This window comes from Trachypithecus francoisi, unplaced genomic scaffold (assembly GCF_009764315.1).
Source record: "Trachypithecus francoisi isolate TF-2019V2 unplaced genomic scaffold, Tfra_2.0 Lachesis_group1, whole genome shotgun sequence".
NCBI classification, from domain to species: domain Eukaryota; kingdom Metazoa; phylum Chordata; class Mammalia; order Primates; family Cercopithecidae; genus Trachypithecus; species Trachypithecus francoisi.
Window position 1 is genome coordinate 119,011,861 of NW_022681454.1, and position 20,214 is coordinate 119,032,074.

Consider the following 20,214-nt stretch of genomic DNA (forward strand, 5'->3'; position numbering starts at 1 on the left):
TTTATGCTCTTGGATTAAGTTAGCTAGTATTTTTGTTGAGGATTTTTGCTTCTATGTTCATCAGGGATATTGGTCTTTAGTTTTTCTTTTATTTAATGTCTTTTGCTGGTTTTGGTATTAGGGTGATACTGGTTTCACAGAATGTTTTAGGGAGCATTCCCTCTTTCTCTATTTTTGGAATAGTTTCAGTAAGATTGGTAGCAATTCTTCTTTGAATGTCTGATAGAATTCAGCTGTGAATCTGTCCAGTTGTGAACTTTTTTGTTGGCCTTTTTAAAATTATGGTTTCACTCTTACTGCTTTTTATTGGTTTGTTCAGAGTTTCTATTTCTTCCTGGCTTAATCTAGGAGGGTGTCTGTTTTCAGGAATTTATCCATCTCTTCTAGGTTTTCTAGTTTGTGCATGTGAAGGTGTTCATAGTAACCTTGAATGATCGTTTGTATTTCGGTGTCATCACTTACAATATCTCCTGTCTTGTTTCTGATTGAGCTTATTTGGATCTTCTTTCTTCTTTTCTTGGTTAATCTCACTACTGGTCTATCAGTTTTGTGTGTCTTTTCAAAGAACCAGCTTTTCGTTTCATTTATCTTTTGTTTTTGGTGTTTTTTGTTTCAGTTTTATCTGTTTCTGCCCTGATCTTTATTATACCTTTTCTTCTACTGGGTTTGGGTTTGTTCTTGTTTTTCTAGTTCCTTGAGGCGTCACTTTAGATTAGTCTGTTTGTGCCCTTTAAGACTTTTGATATAGGCATTTAATGCTGTGAACTTCCCTCTTAGCACCACTTTTGTTGTATCCCAGAGGTTTTGATTGATTGTGTCACAATTATTGTTTAGTTCAAATAATTTTTTAATTTCCATGTTGATCTCATTGTTGATACAAAGATCATTCAAGAGCAGATTATTTAATTTCCATATATTTGTATAGTTTTGAGGGTTCATTTTGGAGTTAATTTCCAAATTTATTCCACTGTAGTCTGAGAGAGTACTTGATATAATTTCAGTTTTCTTAAATTTACTGAGACTTGTTTTGTGACCTCTCATATGGTCTATCTGGTAGAATATTCCATGTGCTAATGAGTAGAATGTATATTCTGCAGTTGTTGGGTAGAATGTTCTGTAAATATCTGCTAAGTTCATTTGTTGTAGGGTATAGTTTAAGTTCATTGTTTGTTGACTTTCTGTCTTGATGACCAGTGTAGTGTTGTTAGTGGAGTATTAAAGTTCCCCACTATTATTGTGTTGCCATCTATCTTTTTTCTTAAGTAGTAGTAATTATTTTATAAATTTGTGAGCTCCAATATTAAGTGCATATTTATTTAGGATTATGATATTTTCCTGTTGAACTAATCCTTTTATCATCATATGATGTCCCTCTATGTCTTTTTTAACTGCTACTGCTTTAAAGTTTGTTTTGTCTGATATAAGAATAGCTACTCCTGCTTGCTTTTGGTTTCCATTTGCATGGAGTGTCTTTTTCCACCCCTTTACCTTATGTGAGTCCTTATGTGTTAGGTGAGTCTCTTGAAGACAGCAGAAACTTGGTTGGTGAGTTCTTATCCATTCTACAATTCTGTATCTTTTAAGTAGAGCATTTAGGTCATTTACATACAATATTAGTCTTGAGATATGGGGTACTGTTCTATTAATCATGCTAGTTGTTGCCTGAATACCTTGGGTGTTTTGTTTTTTTTTTTTAATTGTGTTATGGTTTTATACGCCCTGTGAAATTTATGCTTTTAGGAGGTTCTATTTTGGTGTATTTTGATAATTTTGTTTCAAGATCCATAATTCCTTTTAGCATTTATTTAATACTGGCTTTGTAGTGGTGAATTCTCTTAGCATTTGTTTGTCTGAAAAAGACTATCTTTCCTTCATTCATGAAGCTCAGTTTTGCTGGATGCAATATTCTTGGCTGATAATTATTGTTTAAAGAGTCTAAAGATAAGACCCCAATCCCTTCTGACTTATAGGGTTTCTGCTGAGAAATCTGTTAATCTGATAGGTTTTCCTTTATAGGTTACCTGATGCTTTTTTCTCACAGCTCTTAAGATTCTTTGCTTCATCTTGACTTCAGATAGCCTGATGACTTTGTGCCTGGGTGGTGATCTTTTTGTGGTGAATTTCCCAGGTGTTCTTTGAGCTGCTTATATTTGGATGTCTACATCTCTAACAAGGCCAGTGAAGTTTTCCTCAATTTTTCCCTCAAATATGTTTTCCAAACTTTTAGATTCCTCTTCTTCCTCAAGAACACCATAGTTATTATGTTTGGTCATTTAACATAATCCCAAATTTCTTGGAGGCCTTGTTCATTTTTTCAAGTTCTGTTTTCTTTATCAGATTGGGCTAATTCAAAAGCCTTGTCTTTGAGCTCTGAAGTTATTTCTTCTACTTGTTCTAGTCTATTGCTGAAACTTTCCAGTGCATTTTGTATTTCTCTAAGTGTGTCTTTTCCAGAAGTTGTGATTTTATTTTCGCTATGATAGCTTTTTCTCTGGAGACTTTTTCATCCATACCCTATATATATATATTTTTTAATTTATTTAAGTTGGTTTTCACATTTTTCTGGCACCTCTTTGAGGAGCTTAATAATCAAGCTTCTGAATTCTTTATCTGGCAGTTCAGTGATTTATTCTTGGTTTGGATGCATTGCTGGAGAGCTAATGTGATCTTTTGGGGATGTTATAGAATCTTGTTTTATCATATTACCAGATTTACTTTTCTGGTTCCTTCTCATTTGGGGAGACTGTTTCAGTGGAAATATCTGGAACTCAAGGCCTGCTCTTCACATTCTTTTTTTCCATGGGGTGAGCCCTTAATGTGGTGCTCTTCCCTTCTCCTAAGGATGGGTCTTCCTGAGAACCAGACTGCAGTGATTGTTACTGCCCTTCTGGGTGTAGCCACCCAGCAGGGTTATCAGGCTCCGGACTGGTATTGGAGAATGTCTGCAAAGAGTCCTGTGATGTGATCCATCTTCAGATCTCCCAGCCATGAATACCAGAACCTGCTCTGGTGGAGGTGGCAGGGTAGTGAAGTGGACTCTGTGAGAATCCTTGGTTATAGTTTTGTTTAGTGTGCTGGTTTTCTCAAATGCTGGCTATGCTAGCAGTGAAATTGCCACATGGACAGTCTCAGGACCTCTGGTTAGCCAGCATATTGCAGGAGGTGAAATTAGCTGTTGTTTTCTCCTTCTTTGGAGCAGGGTGGTTCTGTTATGAGTTGCTGTAATGACTTGAGTTGGTTGGCCTCCAGCCAGGAGGTGGCACTTTCAAGGGAGCACCAGCTGTCATCAGAAAATGGGGGGATATAAGCTTGCCCTACCTTAGCCAGGATAAGTATTCAGGTTTCTCTGGCAATTGATGGGGCTGTAGAGCTCCCAAGAGTGCCTTTTGTCTTCGGCTACCAGGGCAGGTAGAGAAAAACCATCAGGTAGGAGCAGGGTTAGGCGAGTCTGAGCTCAGACTCTCCTTGTGCTGTGGCCACTGTGGGGGATGGCAGGATGGTTCTCAGGCCAATGGAGTTATGTTTTAGGGGAATTATGGCTGCCTCTATTGTGTCATACATGTCACCAGGGTAGCTGGGGAGAGCCAGCAGTGACAGGCCTCACCCAGGCCCCACACAGCCAACAAGGCCAGTCTAACTCCTGCAGTGTCCCACCAACAGAGCTCAGTTTATATTCAGGCAGCAGCAGGCAGGGCTGAGATCTGGCCCGAGGCTATAATCCTCCCCACTGAGAAAGCAAGCAGGGCTTTCAGGCCTGCAGCCTGTCATAGGGTGTGGCTTCTGCACTGCTATCTGCACTTCCCATTCGCCCCCATGGATTTTGCTCAGGAAAATTTGTACTCAGTCAAAATTATTACAAACTTCAGCTAGAAGCTTCCTTTAACCTGTGGCCCCTTCCCAGTCCCACTGGCTGCCTTATCCAAGGACCCCTGTGAGATAAAGCCAGGGATGACTTCAGTGGGCTAGGGACTGGAATCTCCTACAGGGCTCTTCGTGCTGTTTGTCTTCTATTTTGCTTGGCTCCCTAAATTTATTTCATCTCTAGGTAAGGTTAAATCCTTCTCCTGTGATCTGGATTTTTATGTTCCCCAATGTGTGTTCAGAGGTAGGCTTTTCCCCACCTCACACTTTGGGAACTCACAGTTTTTCAGCTGTCTCACAGAGTTTGCAATGGCAAGCTACTTCTTTCAGAGGGTCTGTGAATTCCTTTGGTTTTCCTGATATGTTCCTGCAGTGGTTCTTGGAGCAAAAGTTCATGATGTGAGTCTCCACACGCTATTCTGTTCGTCCAAGTGGAAGCTGCATGTTAGTCCTGTGTCCTGTCTGCCATTTTCCCCCGTCAAAAATCACCTTATCATTTTTAATTGGGTCTATAAGAAAGTACCAAATCTAAATATCCTTCCCTCCCCTGCCACCAAATCTAGATACTTTCCTGCACTTGTATCCATCTTCTCTACTGTGACAGTAGAGGAAGCATCACTCCTCCTATAGGCTAATTCTTCTACTTGAATTCTGATTCCATTCCTTCTCACATCTTGATAAATTCCTTCTTTCGGTTGACTCTTCTTTTTCTGGCAATAACAAACTTGAGTATCGCCCTGAAGCATTGCAAGTTGAGTTACAGAGCCGAGAAAGAAGCTGAGTTACTTGCTACATTATTACCCTTTACAAGTCAGAGCTTATATCACCATTCTGGAACTTATACTGACACTGTATAATTCTATTTAAGGGAAGGTTTAAGACCTGGTTATTGAGTCAGATTCAGCATTCATAGCGTGACATCCCTGTCCTAGGAATGAAAGCAGAGTCTGTGCCCAGGTGTCCCTGAATAATACATCTTTGCTTTCATCTCTTCAGTATTCTAGAAAGCCTGGCTTCCCAAATTTCCATCCTAAAAATAAAACAAAACCTCCTTTAAACCCATGACACCTTTCTACTTAATCCAGTCATTATTTATTTGACTTTGTAGCCAGACTTCATCAAGAAGCTCCTGACAGCCACTATGTTTACTCTTTGCTTCAACTTAGTTTTTTCTTTTTTCTTGGAAATTAGCCCTTGCCAAGGTACCCACTACCTGCATGTTGCACAATCCAGTGGATTTTGTTACCTATTCACTTGACTTTCCAGAAACATGTAACACAGTTTACCACTCCTTGTTTTTTCTACCACAATACCCTCCTGGTCTACCTGCTCTCCACCCTACCACCCACAATATTGACAATAAATTTCAAATATATAATACGTTACTATTAACTGTAGTCTCCATGCTCTACATTAGGTCTTCAGAAGTTATTAGTTTTACAACTCCACGTTTGTACCCTTTGATTAATGTCTCTCCATTTCCCCTTCTTTCTAACCACTAGTAACCACCGTTCTCCTCTGTTTTTATGAGTTCAACCTTTTTAGATTCCACATATGAGTGAGATTATGCAGTGTTTGTCTTTCTGTGTCTGGCTTACTTCACTTAACATAATGTCTTCCAGAATCATTCATATTGTTGAAAATGGCAGAATTTTCTTTTTGGGGGTGCTGAAAAACATTCCATTATATATATGTCATAGTTTCTTTATCTGTTCCTTTATTGAGACATTTAGGTTGTTTCTGTATCTTGACTATTGTGAATAATGCTACAGTGAACATGGGAGTGTAGATACCTCTTCGGATCTTAATTTCACTTCCTTTGGATATATACACAGAAGTGGGGTTGCTGGATTATATGGCAAGTTATATTTTTATTTTGTTGAGGAATCTCCATAGTTTTCCACAATGCCTATAAAAATTTACATTTCTACCAACAGCGTATAAGGGTTTTTATCTACATCCTCATGAAAACTTACATTTTGACTTTTTTATAATAGACATCCTAACAGGCGTGAGGATATCTCATTGTGATTTTGCTTGCACTTCTCTGGTGATTAGTAATGTTGAGCACCTTTTTATATACCTCTTTGTATGTCTTCTCTCAAAGAAAATGTCTGTTCAGGTTCTGTTCCCATTTTTAAATCAAGTGTCTTGCTTTTTACTATTGAGTTGTGGGAGTTATATATATACTTTGGCTATTAACCCCTTATTGGAGATATGCTTTGCAAATATTTTCTTCTGATCTGTAAGTTGTCTTTTTATTTTGTCGATTATTTTGTTTGCTTTGTAGGAAGGAAATGTAATCCAAGATGGTTTTTACTTCAGTAGCTTACCCATAGCTCTTTGGTAAAAATCCATAAACTTCTCAGCATTGTGTACTATATAACACCTCTTTCTCCAACTTCATCTTACACCATTCCCTTCACCCCACTTATTAGATTAGCTATACTTCTCTCTTTGCCCAGGAGAGAAATAGTCTTCTGTCTTTGCCCCGGGTGGTGTGCACGTGTTATTTCTTTTGACTAGAATACCGTTTGTCTCGCTGGTGCTGAAGCTTAAATTTCAGCTCGTTAGGGAGGAATTCTGCAACTAGTCTGCACAAGATAAGCTTTTCTCTCATTATCTTCACATAAGCCTCATAATTGTTTCCCTCAAAGCACTTATCACACTTTGGGGTTTGTTTAGTGTTTTTTCTGTCTCTTCTGCTATAAGCCTAATGAAGGTATGTGTTGCTCAACATTTTATTCCTAACATCTACTTTAGTCCCCAGTACTTGGTAACACCTCAGCAATTGTTGCTGAATTATTAGGTTGGTGCCAAAAAAAAAAGAACTGCAATTACTTTTGCACCAGCCTAATAGTAAAAATCCGTTAGGTAGTTGTGAATGTAGAATTGAACTTTGTTTGAAAAATGAAAACTCAAGATTTTCTGAAGTAAGAGATAGAAAGAATGAGGAGGATATTCAAAGGGGAATATGGGGAAAAAGGAGTGATCTAGTCACTGGGCAACGGAAAGGCCTAATTAGAATGTGAGGGGAAAAACTGCCAATTTGAATTGTGTATTTTTGGAGCATAGAATTTCCAGAAGATTTCAAGCAGGGCACAGCAAAATGTAAATGGAACAAAGCTACTGGAAAAAGCATAAGGTTTTTTTTGTTTGTTTGTTTTTTGTTTTTAAGAAAGCAGCTTCAGTAGAACAAAGAAATAAACTAATTTGGTTTATAGGGTTTGAGTGGATTAAGAAAAATTAGAGGCATTAAATATAGATAAATTAGAGGCATTCAATATAGATAATTTAAGACAGAAGCAGAATGGCAAATGAAGTGTCTTAGAAGATCAAATATATCTAGATGTAGAAGAGATAGAAAGCCATATTTGAAAGCCAAGGACATTTGGTAATTCTGTTGATTGTGGTAAAAGTTTAGATGAAGTATTATAAAACATCTACCTTTTTCATTGAGATACTACTTTTCAATTTTGCTTCTTAGAAGACTCTAAGACTCTTATTTTAAATTGTGGAATTATTTTTTCATCTTTTCAGTTAATATAGTCTACTGAATTAAAAATGGTGAGATAGTGTAAGAGTTGAACGTAGAGAAGAGAAAGGTTAAATTAACCTGCTGCTGTCTACCTTTTTCTTTCAGCTGGACAGCATGAGGTTGTAGCTATAGGCACGGGTGAATACAATTACAGCCAGGACATTAAGTCAAATGGAAGAGTATTGCATGACACTCATGCTGTTGTTACAGCAAGAAGGTCTCTTCTTAGGTAAGATAATACATGTATTAATGTTATTAAATATGAATGCCCTCAGCCCAAAGTAACTTCATATAAATGTCTTCATTTACAAATGGAATTTTATTGATCATAGAGCCAAGGATGTCACATTTTCTTATCTAAGTCATCAGAATAATTCCATGTCATCTTTGGAACATTTATCATAGTAACTCCAATGTCTACCCTGTGGATTTTAGTGGCTTCTGTTATTAAGACCTGTGAACTCAGTTTTTGTTGTTTTGTTTTGTTTTGAAATGGCGTTTTGCTTTTGTTGCCCAGACTGGAGTGCAGTGGCACAGTCTCTGCTTCCTGCAATCTCTGGCTCCCAGGTCCAAGTTATTCTGCTGTCTCAACTTCCCAAGTAGCTGGGATCACAGACATGCACCAACATGCCTGGCTAATTTTTTGTATTTTATTAGAGACAGTTTCACCATGTTGGTCAGGCTGGTCTCAAACTCATGATCTCAGGTGACCACCTGCCTTGGCCTCCCGAAGTGCTGGGATTACAGGCGTGAGCCACCACACCTGGCCAAACTCACTTTTAAGAATCCTACAGTCAGCTAGGCACAGTAGCTCTCACCTGTAATCCCAACACGTTGGGAAGCTAAGGTGGGAGGATTGCTTGAGTACAGGAGTTCGAGACTAGCCTGGGCAACATTGTGGGACCTAGTCTCTACAAAAGTAAAATTAGCCAGGTATGGTGGCATGCAACTGTAGTCCCAGCTACTTTGGAGGATGAGGTGGGAAGATTGCTTAAGCCCAGAAGATCGAGGCTGCAGTGAGCCAAGACTGCTCCACTGCACTCCAGCATGGGCAATAGACTAACACCTTGTCTCAAAAAAAAAAAAAAAAAAAGAGAAGAAAATCCTGCAATGTATTTTTTTGAAAGATAAAAATAACACTTTTTTATGACTGAAGTTACTGAAAAGTATAGCTTTTAATCCACACTCAGTAGGCTTGGTCTTATTTCACCCCTGAATAGCCATACTTATCCAAGGACAGCACCAGAAACCAACAGGTTTTCATTCATGAGGATTATGCAAAGTTTACCATAAAGCACAGTATAGATAAGGGATTCTTGAGGCTGGCGTATCTTGAAGAGAGAGAGAGAAAAGGGCTTAGGTGAGCATGCCTAGTTTCTTTTTCCAGACTCAGTCACTCTGTTCTTTACAAGAGGAATGAATAGCAAGTGGGAAAGAAAGGAATTTGCAAGTCACTTCGTATGAGAACATATAAAATGGGAAATGAGTGCTATTTCTCATAATATCCACCAGCTTTTGGTTATTTTTTGTTTTTAATTCCTCTTTATTCCTACTAAATTAGGAATTCTTTCTTAAATTTTATAATTTCTTATTTTTAATTTTTGTGGGTACATAGTGTATATGTTTATAGTGTGCATAAGCTATTTTGATACAGTGCACAATAATCACTTTAGGGTAAATGGAGTATGTATCAACTCAAGCATTTGTCTTGTGTTACAGAGATTTCAATTATACTCGTTTAGTTATTTTAAAATGTACAGTTATTGACTATTGTCATCCTGTTGTGCCATGAAATACTAGATCTTATTCATTTTAGTTCTTTAAACCATTAAAATGACTTTTTATTTAACTTATGGATGTTTTGGGCACTTTTTTGTGTTTTTTGTTTGTTTCTTTGTTTGTTTTTGAGACGGAGTCTCGCACTGTTGCCCAGGCTGGAGTGCAGTGGCGCTATCTCCACTCACTGCAACCTCTGCCTCCCAGGTTCAAGCAATTCTCCTGCCTCAGCCTCCTGAGCAGCTGGGACTACAGGCACCTACCACCACGCCTGGCTATTTTTTTGTATTTTTAGTAGAGACGGGGTTTCACTATGTTGGCCAGGTTGGTCTTGATCCGCCCCCCTCGGCCTCCCAAAATGCTGGGATTACAGGGGTGAGCCACTGCACCCAGCCTCTTATGGATGTGTTCAAAGACACTCAAGTGAGAACAGGATAGCAAATTCTCATTCACCTTCAGCAGTTATTAGCATTCTGCTGTCCTTGTTAAATCTCTGCATTCTCACTTTTTGTGTTGGTGTTTTCTTCAGTAGAGTATTTTAAAATAAATTTAGATACGTGTACCTGAAAAAATATAAATTTGTATCTCTAGTAATGAGGAATCCTATAATCCTAAATATTATTCAGCAAGACTATGAGGGTAATGCATCTTATTGCCCTCCACCCCCCGTCAGTGCTTATGGAATTATTTGACGTCTTTAAAAGCTACCTCTTTTGTGTTACTTATTCCTGTGCTTGGCATTTTTACATACTGTTGCTTAATTTTTACTGTATATTTTTGATGATGGGATTCAAGGGAGTGTATCTTAAAGTCATGGTTTATTAAATAAGCAAAATAGTATTTGTCCTTAATTTGATTAGTTGTAGTCTTTCAGGAGCTCTGCTTCCCTTTAAAAAAAAAAAATTGAATTTTAAAATGTTTTATTATTGTGAATATATAATAGTTGTGCATATTTATAAGGTAAATGTGATATTTTGATACAACCGTTAAATGTGTAATGATCAAGTCAGGGTAATTGGGATATCCCTCTCCTCAATCGTTTTTCATTTCTTTGTGTTTGGAGCATTCCAGTTCCACTCATTTAGTTATTTTGAAATATACAATAAATTATCAGTAACTATATCTGCTTCATTTCTTAATACAACTTATGGTGTTCATTGTATTGTTCCTATACTCTTGTATTTTTTCTTTAAAACCATTAAGGAGCAGGGAACCACAGTTTTTGTCATTTTTGTAGTAATTTGTTTGGGTAGGGAAGGGGAAATAGAAGTAAGACAAAAAGTTGGCACTTCATCTGGGAGACTGGGAGCAGAACTGTCTGAAGAAGAAGGGAGGAATCAGTAGAGAAATGAGTCTTTTGCAGAAGTTGATAGTTGGAAGACTCTAATGTGGAACAGAAGTGGAGTAGTCGAGAAAAAATGGTGTTTTAGGTTAGGTTACAGGGCAGACTGGGCTCCAGTTAAGAACTTTCAAGAACCTTAATTTTTCATTAAATAAAGCTAAGATTAATTTAGGAGTTCTTACCTGTGTCAGAACTTTTGACACACAGGACATTGCTTGTGACACATATGGACACGATGCTCATTGAGATACATCTTTTATAAAGTTTATTACTTGACAAAATTATAACATTTATTTTAGGTACTTTTATAGACAACTTCTGCTCTTCTACAGCAAAAATCCTACTATGATGGAAAAATCAATATTTTGTACAGAACCAACTTCTAATCTACTCACTCTTAAGCAGAATATCAACATTTGCCTTTACATGAACCAGTTGCCTAAAGGATCAGCCCAGATTAAGTCACAGTTGTAAGTATTATAGAAGTTGTTTTTAAAAGCAAGTAGGATGGCCATGCCACACATTCTGACTTTCTACAGCAAATAGAACATGTAAATTCTAATTACCCATATTTTCTCTTCAGCTTTGAGTTGTTATTTGTGGCCTGCAGGAGACCCCAAATCCTTTTCCCCTCAATCTAATCTATTACTTCTACAGGTTGAGCTTCCCAAATCCAAAAGTCTGGGATTCAAAGTGCTCCAACATTGGAAACTTTTTGAGCACTGACATGACGCTCAAAGGAAATTCTCATTGGAGCATTTCATATTTCAGATTTTGGATTTCTGTTCAACTGGTATGTATAAAGCAAATATTCCAGTGTGAAGAAACCAAAATCTGAAACACTTCTAGTTCCAAGCATTTTAGATAAGCAACACTCAACCTGTACCTAAAAGTTGCATGTACTTCACCACTTTTTTTGCTATGCTAGTAAAAAAAATCTTCTGCTCCTTTCTACTTTGAAGACCTCATAAACTTTAGGAAGTGTGGATTTATGCACTACTCACATACAAATACAAGAGTTAAGAAAAACTTTAACCTATGGCCAAAATATTATTGCTTTGATGAATGAATATCAGGTAGCATACATAACATTTAAACAGTACAAACAAGAACAAAGAAGACGGTAAAAGTCACTTTAAGTCTGACCATCTAATGGTAAGTAACCATGGGTAATATTTTAAAAAATATCCCTCTAGTAACACCTTTGAAAATGAGGTCAGGGTTCTCTAGAAAGAAACTTAAAGAAAAATAATTTTGCATTTCTAATGAAGATGACAAAGAAAAGTAGTCAGTTTCCCTTTTTTTAATTCTTTCATTTTGTAGTTTTTTTTTTTTTTTTTTTTTTTGAGACGGAGTCTCGCTCTGCCGCCCAGGCTGGAGTGCAGTGGCCGGGTCTCAGCTCACGGCAAGCTCCGCCTCCTGGGTTTACGCCATTCTCCTGCCTCAGCCTCCCAAGCAGCTGGGACTACAGGCGCCCGCCATGTCGCCCGGCTAGTTTTTTGTATTTTTTTTTTAGTAGAGACGGGGTTTCACCATGTTAGCCAGGATGGTCTCGATCTCCTGACCTCGTGATCCGCCCATCTCGGCCTCCCAAAGTGCTGGGATTACAGGCTTGAGCCACCGCGCCCGGCCTCATTTTGTAGTTTTAAAAAAATTTCATACAGAGGAAGGAACTAATTCATAAACTATGATAGGGATAAAAATTAGTGTTTCTTTGAATTTTAAGGGACATAAAATGGTAATAATATGAAAAATATCTCAATTGGAGGCTCTAAATTTGGTTCATTTCTGTTTTATATTACTATTGTGGAATGAAGGCACTCCATTCCTGCCTTGCTTTCTTGCATCTGTTTCTGTTACTGGAATTAAATGTGCACTGGGAAGTTAAACATGTTAGAGAACAGTTCTTAGGTACAGGTAGATTTTGTTCTGTCACCTTTGTTTTTTAAAGGAAGAAACTTTCTTTTCTTTCTCTAGACGTCTTAATCCACATTCTATATCTGCATTTGAAGCCAATGAAGAACTCTGTCTCCACGTGGCTGTTGAAGGCAAAATTTATCTGACTGTTTACTGTCCTAAAGATGGTGTTAATAGAATAAGCAGTATGTCCTCAAGTGACAAATTGACCAGATGGGAAGTGCTTGGTGTACAGGGAGCATTGCTGAGTCATTTTATACAACCAGTTTACATCAGCAGTATACTAGTTGGTGAGTGAGATTTCATAACCTCCTGGGCCTCTCGCTCACTAAGCAAATCCTCTGTACTTTACTTATCAGTATAAAATTAGTTTTTGCATATGTGAAACTTTATTTAAGATCAAAACACAGATCTGCTGTTTTGTAGAGCTGTTGGTTTCATGATAAATTATCAGGGAGAATGAATGAATCCCAAAGGTGGGAGGCAGAGATTGTGGGATAAAGATGCCGTAAGTTGTAGTGACCATCCAGCTGGATAAGGAAATTTCAGAGAGAGCTCCTTCTGGTGCTTTGGAAAAGATCAGTGACACAGGGAGATGAGGGAAAGATCAGAGAAAAACTTTGGTTGTGAAGCTTATTTCTGAGGCCTTTCAATTTTCGAAGCACTTAGCATGCTGAAGTTTCATATTTTGAGGAGTTTTCTGTACCCCAACATTATTTTAAAGCGTTATTTTACTTTTCAAAAAGTTTGCAGAAACAAATTTTATGCTGTGGATGTTCTGTAGATACTCGTTTTGTCATTTTATAGTGGTGGAATTTTTAAATTTAAAACATGGGATCTAGGCTTGCATTAAAAGGGCATTTACTATATTTAAATAGAAAGTTATCCAGAGTAATCTGGAAAAAAAAAGTCTTTCTTGACTATTAAAAAAAAGCTAGATTTGTATTCATTCTCAAACTTTTTACAGTATATCTTGCAAATTTGGTAACCCCTATTACAATAAGTTTTTCTGCCTAAGTACTTCAAAAATGTTTGTCCAGAAGTTATTTCCATCCAGAGGTCCTTTTCATGTACTAATTTGATTTGTATAATTGAAGTGTAGAGAATCCTTCTTAGTGAAGAAATCCATTTTAAATATAGTTTGTGGACTTTTAAGAAGCAGCTGATAACCTTAGGGAATCTCTTATTCAGTCCTTTCCTTTTTTCTTTTCTTTTTCCGATCACATTCACAATGTTAATAAAATACTTGCCTAAAGTCTGTCAGTTTGCTTAGTGGTAGAGCCTGAATTCAAACCCAGTTTTCATAGCTTTTCATGCTGCTGCTTTTGATAGATTTTGTATATATATATATGAATTATTGTCAGGTCAAGTCTTCTATAGTGTTTGATTAGATTTAACCTTTGACTTTAACCTTGGAGTTTCATATTATTTCAGATTCTTTTGAATGAATCAAATCAAAATTTTTCAATTATATTGCATATTTTTAGAGATTTATTTTCTAGGAACAAGATTGAGCCTCAAGATATATTAAAACCATACCTCAGATATAGTAAATTATTAGTGCACACATATATGAAGGGAAAAAGTAAAATTTATAATAAAATATTTATAAACTTTTTTCTATTATATTAGGTTTTATACTTCCCATTAAAGCATCTAGGTAAACAATTTGATGTTTAAAGCATTTCATGAGGAGTTTGACTTACAGGTTTTTTTTCTTCCTTTTTCCAAATGTCTTTTTTTTTTTTTTTTTTGGTACAACCACTGTCATTATTTCATTGCAGAGTGTAATAAATACATTAGGCTTTTAAAAAATCCTTATTATCTACTGTTCATTGTAGATATATTAACTATTCCTCACACCTTATATTTTCCAACTTTTATTCTGTGCCCAAGTATATTTTTTATTTGATTAGTTTTCTTTTGTCACTCTTCATTTGTCTTGATCATTTGTCACTCTTGATAAACACTTAAGGAAGTGTTTAGAAAAAGGATGCCAAAAGCAGTACATGTCCTTTTTATATCATTTTCTGGGGCCCAGATAGTCATAATGCAGCCCTAGTAACCATCTCAACAGTTTTAATGATAAGGACATAAAACTTTATTTGTGAAATATATCCAGTGGTTTACAAAGATTCTGCTGCAAGAACTTCTGACTTTCTGAGAAAGAAAGAGATATGCTTTAGAATAACTGTTTTCTAAATAAGAATGACTGCTTCCTAACTTCCGTTTTAAGTTTGATGCAACTCACTGTTTTTTAGTAGTAACATTGCATCTTTTTGAGATCTCTCCTTCAATAATTATTATAACTGAGAATTCAAAGCTTTTGGTATTGGCACAATTTTAACCAGAAATGGTCATTCTTTAAATTATTTTGTGTTGTGAAATTGAAGCATTGTGGTATTGGAAAAGTTAAAATTTGTGGCCCTTAGATGTTTAAAAATGACTCAGTTTCACCAATTGTTTCTCATCCAGATTTGTCAACTGCACTTGCAAGAAATCAGGATACAATGCAGTCGACAAATCTGGATGTACCAGATTTCTTTCTGAGTCAGTTACAAAAGTACCAGTTTCTGAGCAGCTGTGGCTCTTTGCTAATGCTCAGTAGAGGGACTTTTCATTATTTTCTGTATCAGAGTCTTTTTTAAAATGGAAAATCTGTTATTACCTTGTTCTGGTTCTAGTTAAGAATATGGAGTAGATGCTAAGAGAATAGAACTAGGAAAGGGAAGGTTGAAAGATAAAGGATAGAGAAATGGGCTTTGGATGATTTCCAATCTTTTCATTTATTTTTATTTTTGGAATGGTCTTTTAGTATTGAACTTGAGTATTTTCTTTTTGCTTTCTAGGTGATGGGAATTGCAGTGATACAAGAGGCTTAGAAATCGCTATAAAGCAACGTGTTGATGATGCACTCACTTCAAAACTTCCAATGTTTTACTTAGTCAACAGACCTCATATTAGTTTAGTACCCTCTGCATATCCACTTCAAATGAACTTGGAATACAAATTTCTGAGTCTGAATTGGGCACAAGGAGATGTTTCTTTGGAGATTGTGGATGGCTTGAGTGGGAAGATCACTGAAAGGTTAAAATTACTAATTTCTTTAAACCATGTATTACTTAAGCAAAAGAAGACATTTATTGCAGTTTTTATTTTAACTCTTTTGGATACCATTTATTGAACTCTGAACAATAATTATTATCATTAGTCAAGTGTTGCAGGTGTTGTACTAAATTTAAAAATTTTAATATTTTAATTTTTTTTCTGATGAGAAGACAGACGTGGAGAAGTTATATAGCTTATTGAAATATATACTAAATGGCAGAGTCACCATTCAAACCCAAGGAGTCTAGCTCCATAACCTATGTTTCTCCAACTGTAATTTAATACCTTTAGTATTAGAATCATGTAAATTTTTTAGAAATTCAATTTCTTCTACTGAATCTGACTTTGAATCTGGGGCTCAGAAATTATATTTTTTATATACTCTTCCAAATATTACTTATGTGCTCTTACATGTAAGAACTATGGTGCCGTGTTATACTGTCTTCTTATAATAACCCTGTAGGTTGAGTGATTTTATTTTTATTTATTTTTTATTTTTTTACAGTTTCTGAGACTCAAGCTAGGTTGAATATCTTGCCTAAGGTTACCCAAGTAGTTAATGACACAGCTTGGATTCTGACCCAGACATTTTATTTTCAAAGCCCTTGTTCTTAACTATGATGCTCTGTGCCTTCTAGACATTTCTTCATAATGTCTCTGCCATTGATTATTCAGTAAAACTGTTATTTTAGTGTGAACATACATTTGTAATGAGGCAGTGAATACTGTTAAAAATTTAAATGCTTAAAATTGCTTTCTTTGTGAAGGACAAATTTAAATGAAGACCACATACAAATGTTTCTTAGCAGTCAAGAAGGCTTATACTTGTAATCCTAGCAGTTTGGGAGGCTGAGGCAGGAGCATGGCTTGAAGCCAAGAGTTCAAGACCAATCTGAACTCTTTTATATAAAAGACCCAGTCTTTTATATAAAAAATAAAAAGTATTAACCAGGAGTGGGAATGCATACCTGGAGTTCCAGCTACTTAGGAGGCTGAGACAGGAGGATCACTTGAACCTAGGAGTTTGAGGCTGCAGTGAGCTATGACTACATCACTGCACTCCAGCCTGGGCAACAGAGCGAGACCCTATCCCAAAAAGGAAAAAGAAAAAAGAAAAAAAAATAAACAACAGACAAACCCATAAACATTTCTTAGTAGGAACTCAGTTAAGCATAATACTGATGTTTTAAATAGGATGAATTACACTTTTATCAAATGACTTAGGCCAGCATAAACAAGTGCTTTACTTTTAATAACAGACTCAAATAAATATATAGACAAACAGGTCTTCTGTGAAAGACATTAAAAAATTATTTACTGAAAACATAAAGTAATGGCATAACAAAGATGAAACTGTGTAAAATGAGCTTAACATTTTTTACGGCCAAATACTTGCCAAGTAATTACAAATGAAAAGAAAGCAGAGGCTGGGTGCAGTGGCTCACGCCCATAACTCCAAGACTTTGGGAGGCCAAAGCGGGCAGATCACCTGAGGTCAGGAGTTTGAGACCAGCCTGACCAATATGGCAAAACTCCATCTCTACTAAAAATACAAAAGATTAGCTGGGCATGGTGGCAGGTGCCTGTAATCCTAGCTAATTGGGAGGCTGAGACAGGGAGAATCACTTGAAACCAGGAGGCAGAGGTTTCAGTGAGCTGAGATCGTACCATTGCACTCCAGCCTGAGCAATAAAACGAGACTCCATCTTTAAAAAAAAAAAAGCCAGAATGTGTAGTCTAAATATTAGACAAGGTATAATTCAGTCTCAAAGCATTACAGTAAGACCAACAACAACAACAACAACAAACCTTAGCAATATAAACAGTATAATTCATACAGAGGACAGAAGAATGTTTAGCAGAAAGTGACATAGCCACATTCACAAAGCAGAAATCATAGAAGACAAGGAAAGGAAACGTAGAAACACACTACTAGTAGAGACAACAATTCACCTCTTTCAGTTCATGGTAGATCAGGTGGACAAAACAGTAAACAAGGATATAGCCATTTTAAATAACAGTAAGGTAGATTTCATTACTTTAAACTCTGCATCTTAAAAATATAAAATGTACCTAGTCCTCAAGAAACTATAGAGCACTAACAAAAAGCTGACTGTGTGTTAAACCACAAAGAAAATAACAAATTCCAAAAAGTAGAAGCAATGTAGACATATTCTCTGATTATGATGAGATAAAACTGTGAATAACAAACTTGGAATACTAGGAACTGCTTTTACTGGAAAAATTCTGACTCCTAGCTCAAAGGGGAAATATAAACTGAGATTGCAGAATATTTAGAAAATAGGGATATTGAAAATATTACACATCAGAATTTGTAGGTTATACAGTTTAAACAAAACTGAAAAGTCAGAGCCTTAAATGCATATAACAATAAATGATAGAAATAATTTAGAAATATAAAGAAAAGAGCTTTAAAAAACAGAAAAAGGCAAAATTACTTACAAAAAGCTGATAAGAAAATCAGCAATCTCATGTAAAAACAAGAGGATCATAAGCTATTTTGGGTAACCACACAAATATATTTTAAAACCTGAATGAAATGGATAAATTTCTAGGAAAACAATACTTGCAGAACTTATATATAGAAGGAGGAAAAATATAAATGTTATTTTCATGAGAAAGTTACCAAGAAGGCACCTTAACTGTTCCTCAGAGTACCATTCTGAGGTAGTTCAGAGGGTTTTTTTCTAAACCTTTAAAAAGCAGATCATTCCAGTGCTATCCAAAAAGATGGAAAGCATCCAAATACTTTTATGAAACAAGTATATGATTGATACTTAAATCTGATTTTTTAAAATTGCTAATCAAAGCCACAGTGAGATACTATCTCACACCAATCAGAACGGCTATTATCAAAAAGTCAAAAAACATGCTGGTGAGGTTGTGGAGACAAAGGAACACATATACACTGTTGGTGGAAGTGTAAATTAGTTCAACCGTTGTGGAAAACAGTGTGGCAATTCCTCAAAGACCTAAGGATGGAAATACCATTTGACCCAGCAATCCCATTACTGGGTATACACCCAAAGGAATATAAATCATTCTGTTATAAAGACACATGCATGCGTATGCTCATTGAAGCACTGTTCACAATAGCAAAGACATGGAATAATTCCAAATGTCCATCAATGATAGACTGGATAAAGAAAATGTGGTACATATACATCATGGAATACTATGCAGACATAAAAAAGAATGAGACAATGTCCTCTGCAGGATGGAGCTGGAGGCCACTATCCTTAGCAAATGAACACGGGAACAGAATACCAAATCCCGCATATTCTATTATAAGTAGGAGCTAGACGAGAACACATGGACACATAGAGGGAAACAACACACACTGAGGCCTTTCAGATGGTAGAGAGTGGGAGGAGGGAGACGGTCAGGAAAAATAACTAATGCATACTAGGCTTAATATCTGGGTGATGAAATAGTCTGTACAACAAACCCCTATAACACATTTATCTATATAAAAAAACCCTGCACATGTACCCCTGAACTTAAAAGTTTACAAAAAAAAATTGCTGCTCCTCCTCTCCACCACACAAAATTACAGACCAAACTCATTTATATCCAAGAAAAAATGCTATATAAAAGATCAGGGAGCAGAATTTAGCAGCACATTACAATAATATATTTTATACAGTAACACCAATTGGCATTTTTTCTAGGAATTCAAAGATAGTGACATAATAGAAATAACACTAGACTAGAAACTCTTATTAATATGTTCTATTAATTAATCTAGGGAAAATACCAGATGTTTATAAATTCTAAGAAAGTGTATAAATAATTTAGCTCTTCAACTATTCTAGATGAAGATATTCAATAAAAAGGAATAGCTAGGTAGTATCTTTTTACAGGATAAAGTATATCTTTATTAGTCCAAAAATATTATCATGATTGATAAAATGTCAGAGGCATTCCCACTAACATTCAGAGTAAGGCATTATTTACTGTTACTGCTGTTACTCAACATTTTGCTGGAGGCATTAATACATTTGGACAAGGGAAATGAGAGAGAGAAAATATTGGAAAGAAGGAGTTATGTAACAATTATCACTCTTTGAAGATGGTATTTATATCCAAAAATCAAGAAAATTATCAAAACCACTGCAACAAAAGTATCATAGTGGGAAATTAATATGTAGAAATCAAATAGATTTTGTACACATGAGTGTATGTTAGCTATTGCTATGTATAAACCACCTCAAAACTTAGTTGTTTAAAACAACTATTTATTATTACTACTTGGAAGTTCTTGAGTCAGCTGAATGGTTTTTCTGAATTTTCTTGGGCTCTCCCACACATCTGGGGTCAACTGTTGGTCAACTAAAGGTCAGTTGAGCTGATCTTACCCTGTGTTCACTTACCCTCTAATAGGCTAGTCCTAGCAGGGTCACATGGGAGAGGCAGCAGTGCCAAGAAAATAAGAACCAAGGCATCTCCAGGCCTAGCTTCAGAATTATCACACTATCTATTCTGTTTGCTAAAACAAATCACAAGATGAGTAAAATTCAAGGGAAGGGAATATCAGCCATGCCTATTGATGTGAGGATCTGAAAAGTCACATTGCAAATAAATGGAAACTAGGAGAAATGAAGGATTTTGACTGTTTTTGTTATCTATCCTAAGAACAACTAATGAGAAG

The 20,214-nt window shown here is 36.1% G+C and overlaps 1 protein-coding gene across 7 annotated transcripts in view; it reads left to right on the forward strand.

The window, feature by feature from the left end:
* The window catches only part of ADAD1 (adenosine deaminase domain containing 1), a 52,070-nt gene that overhangs the window by 22,443 nt on the left and 9,413 nt on the right, over positions 1 to 20,214 (forward strand). For 6 of the 7 annotated variants that reach the window (XM_033215174.1, XM_033215175.1, XM_033215179.1 and 3 more), the window contains exons 7-10: positions 7,505 to 7,628; positions 10,817 to 10,987; positions 12,495 to 12,724; positions 15,284 to 15,521. In XM_033215174.1, the coding sequence (XP_033071065.1) occupies positions 7,505 to 7,628; positions 10,817 to 10,987; positions 12,495 to 12,724; positions 15,284 to 15,521 (763 nt within the window). The remainder of the gene's footprint in view (positions 1 to 7,504; positions 7,629 to 10,816; positions 10,988 to 12,494; positions 12,725 to 15,283; positions 15,522 to 20,214) is intronic. The other variant, XM_033215177.1, reaches the window with a different exon arrangement.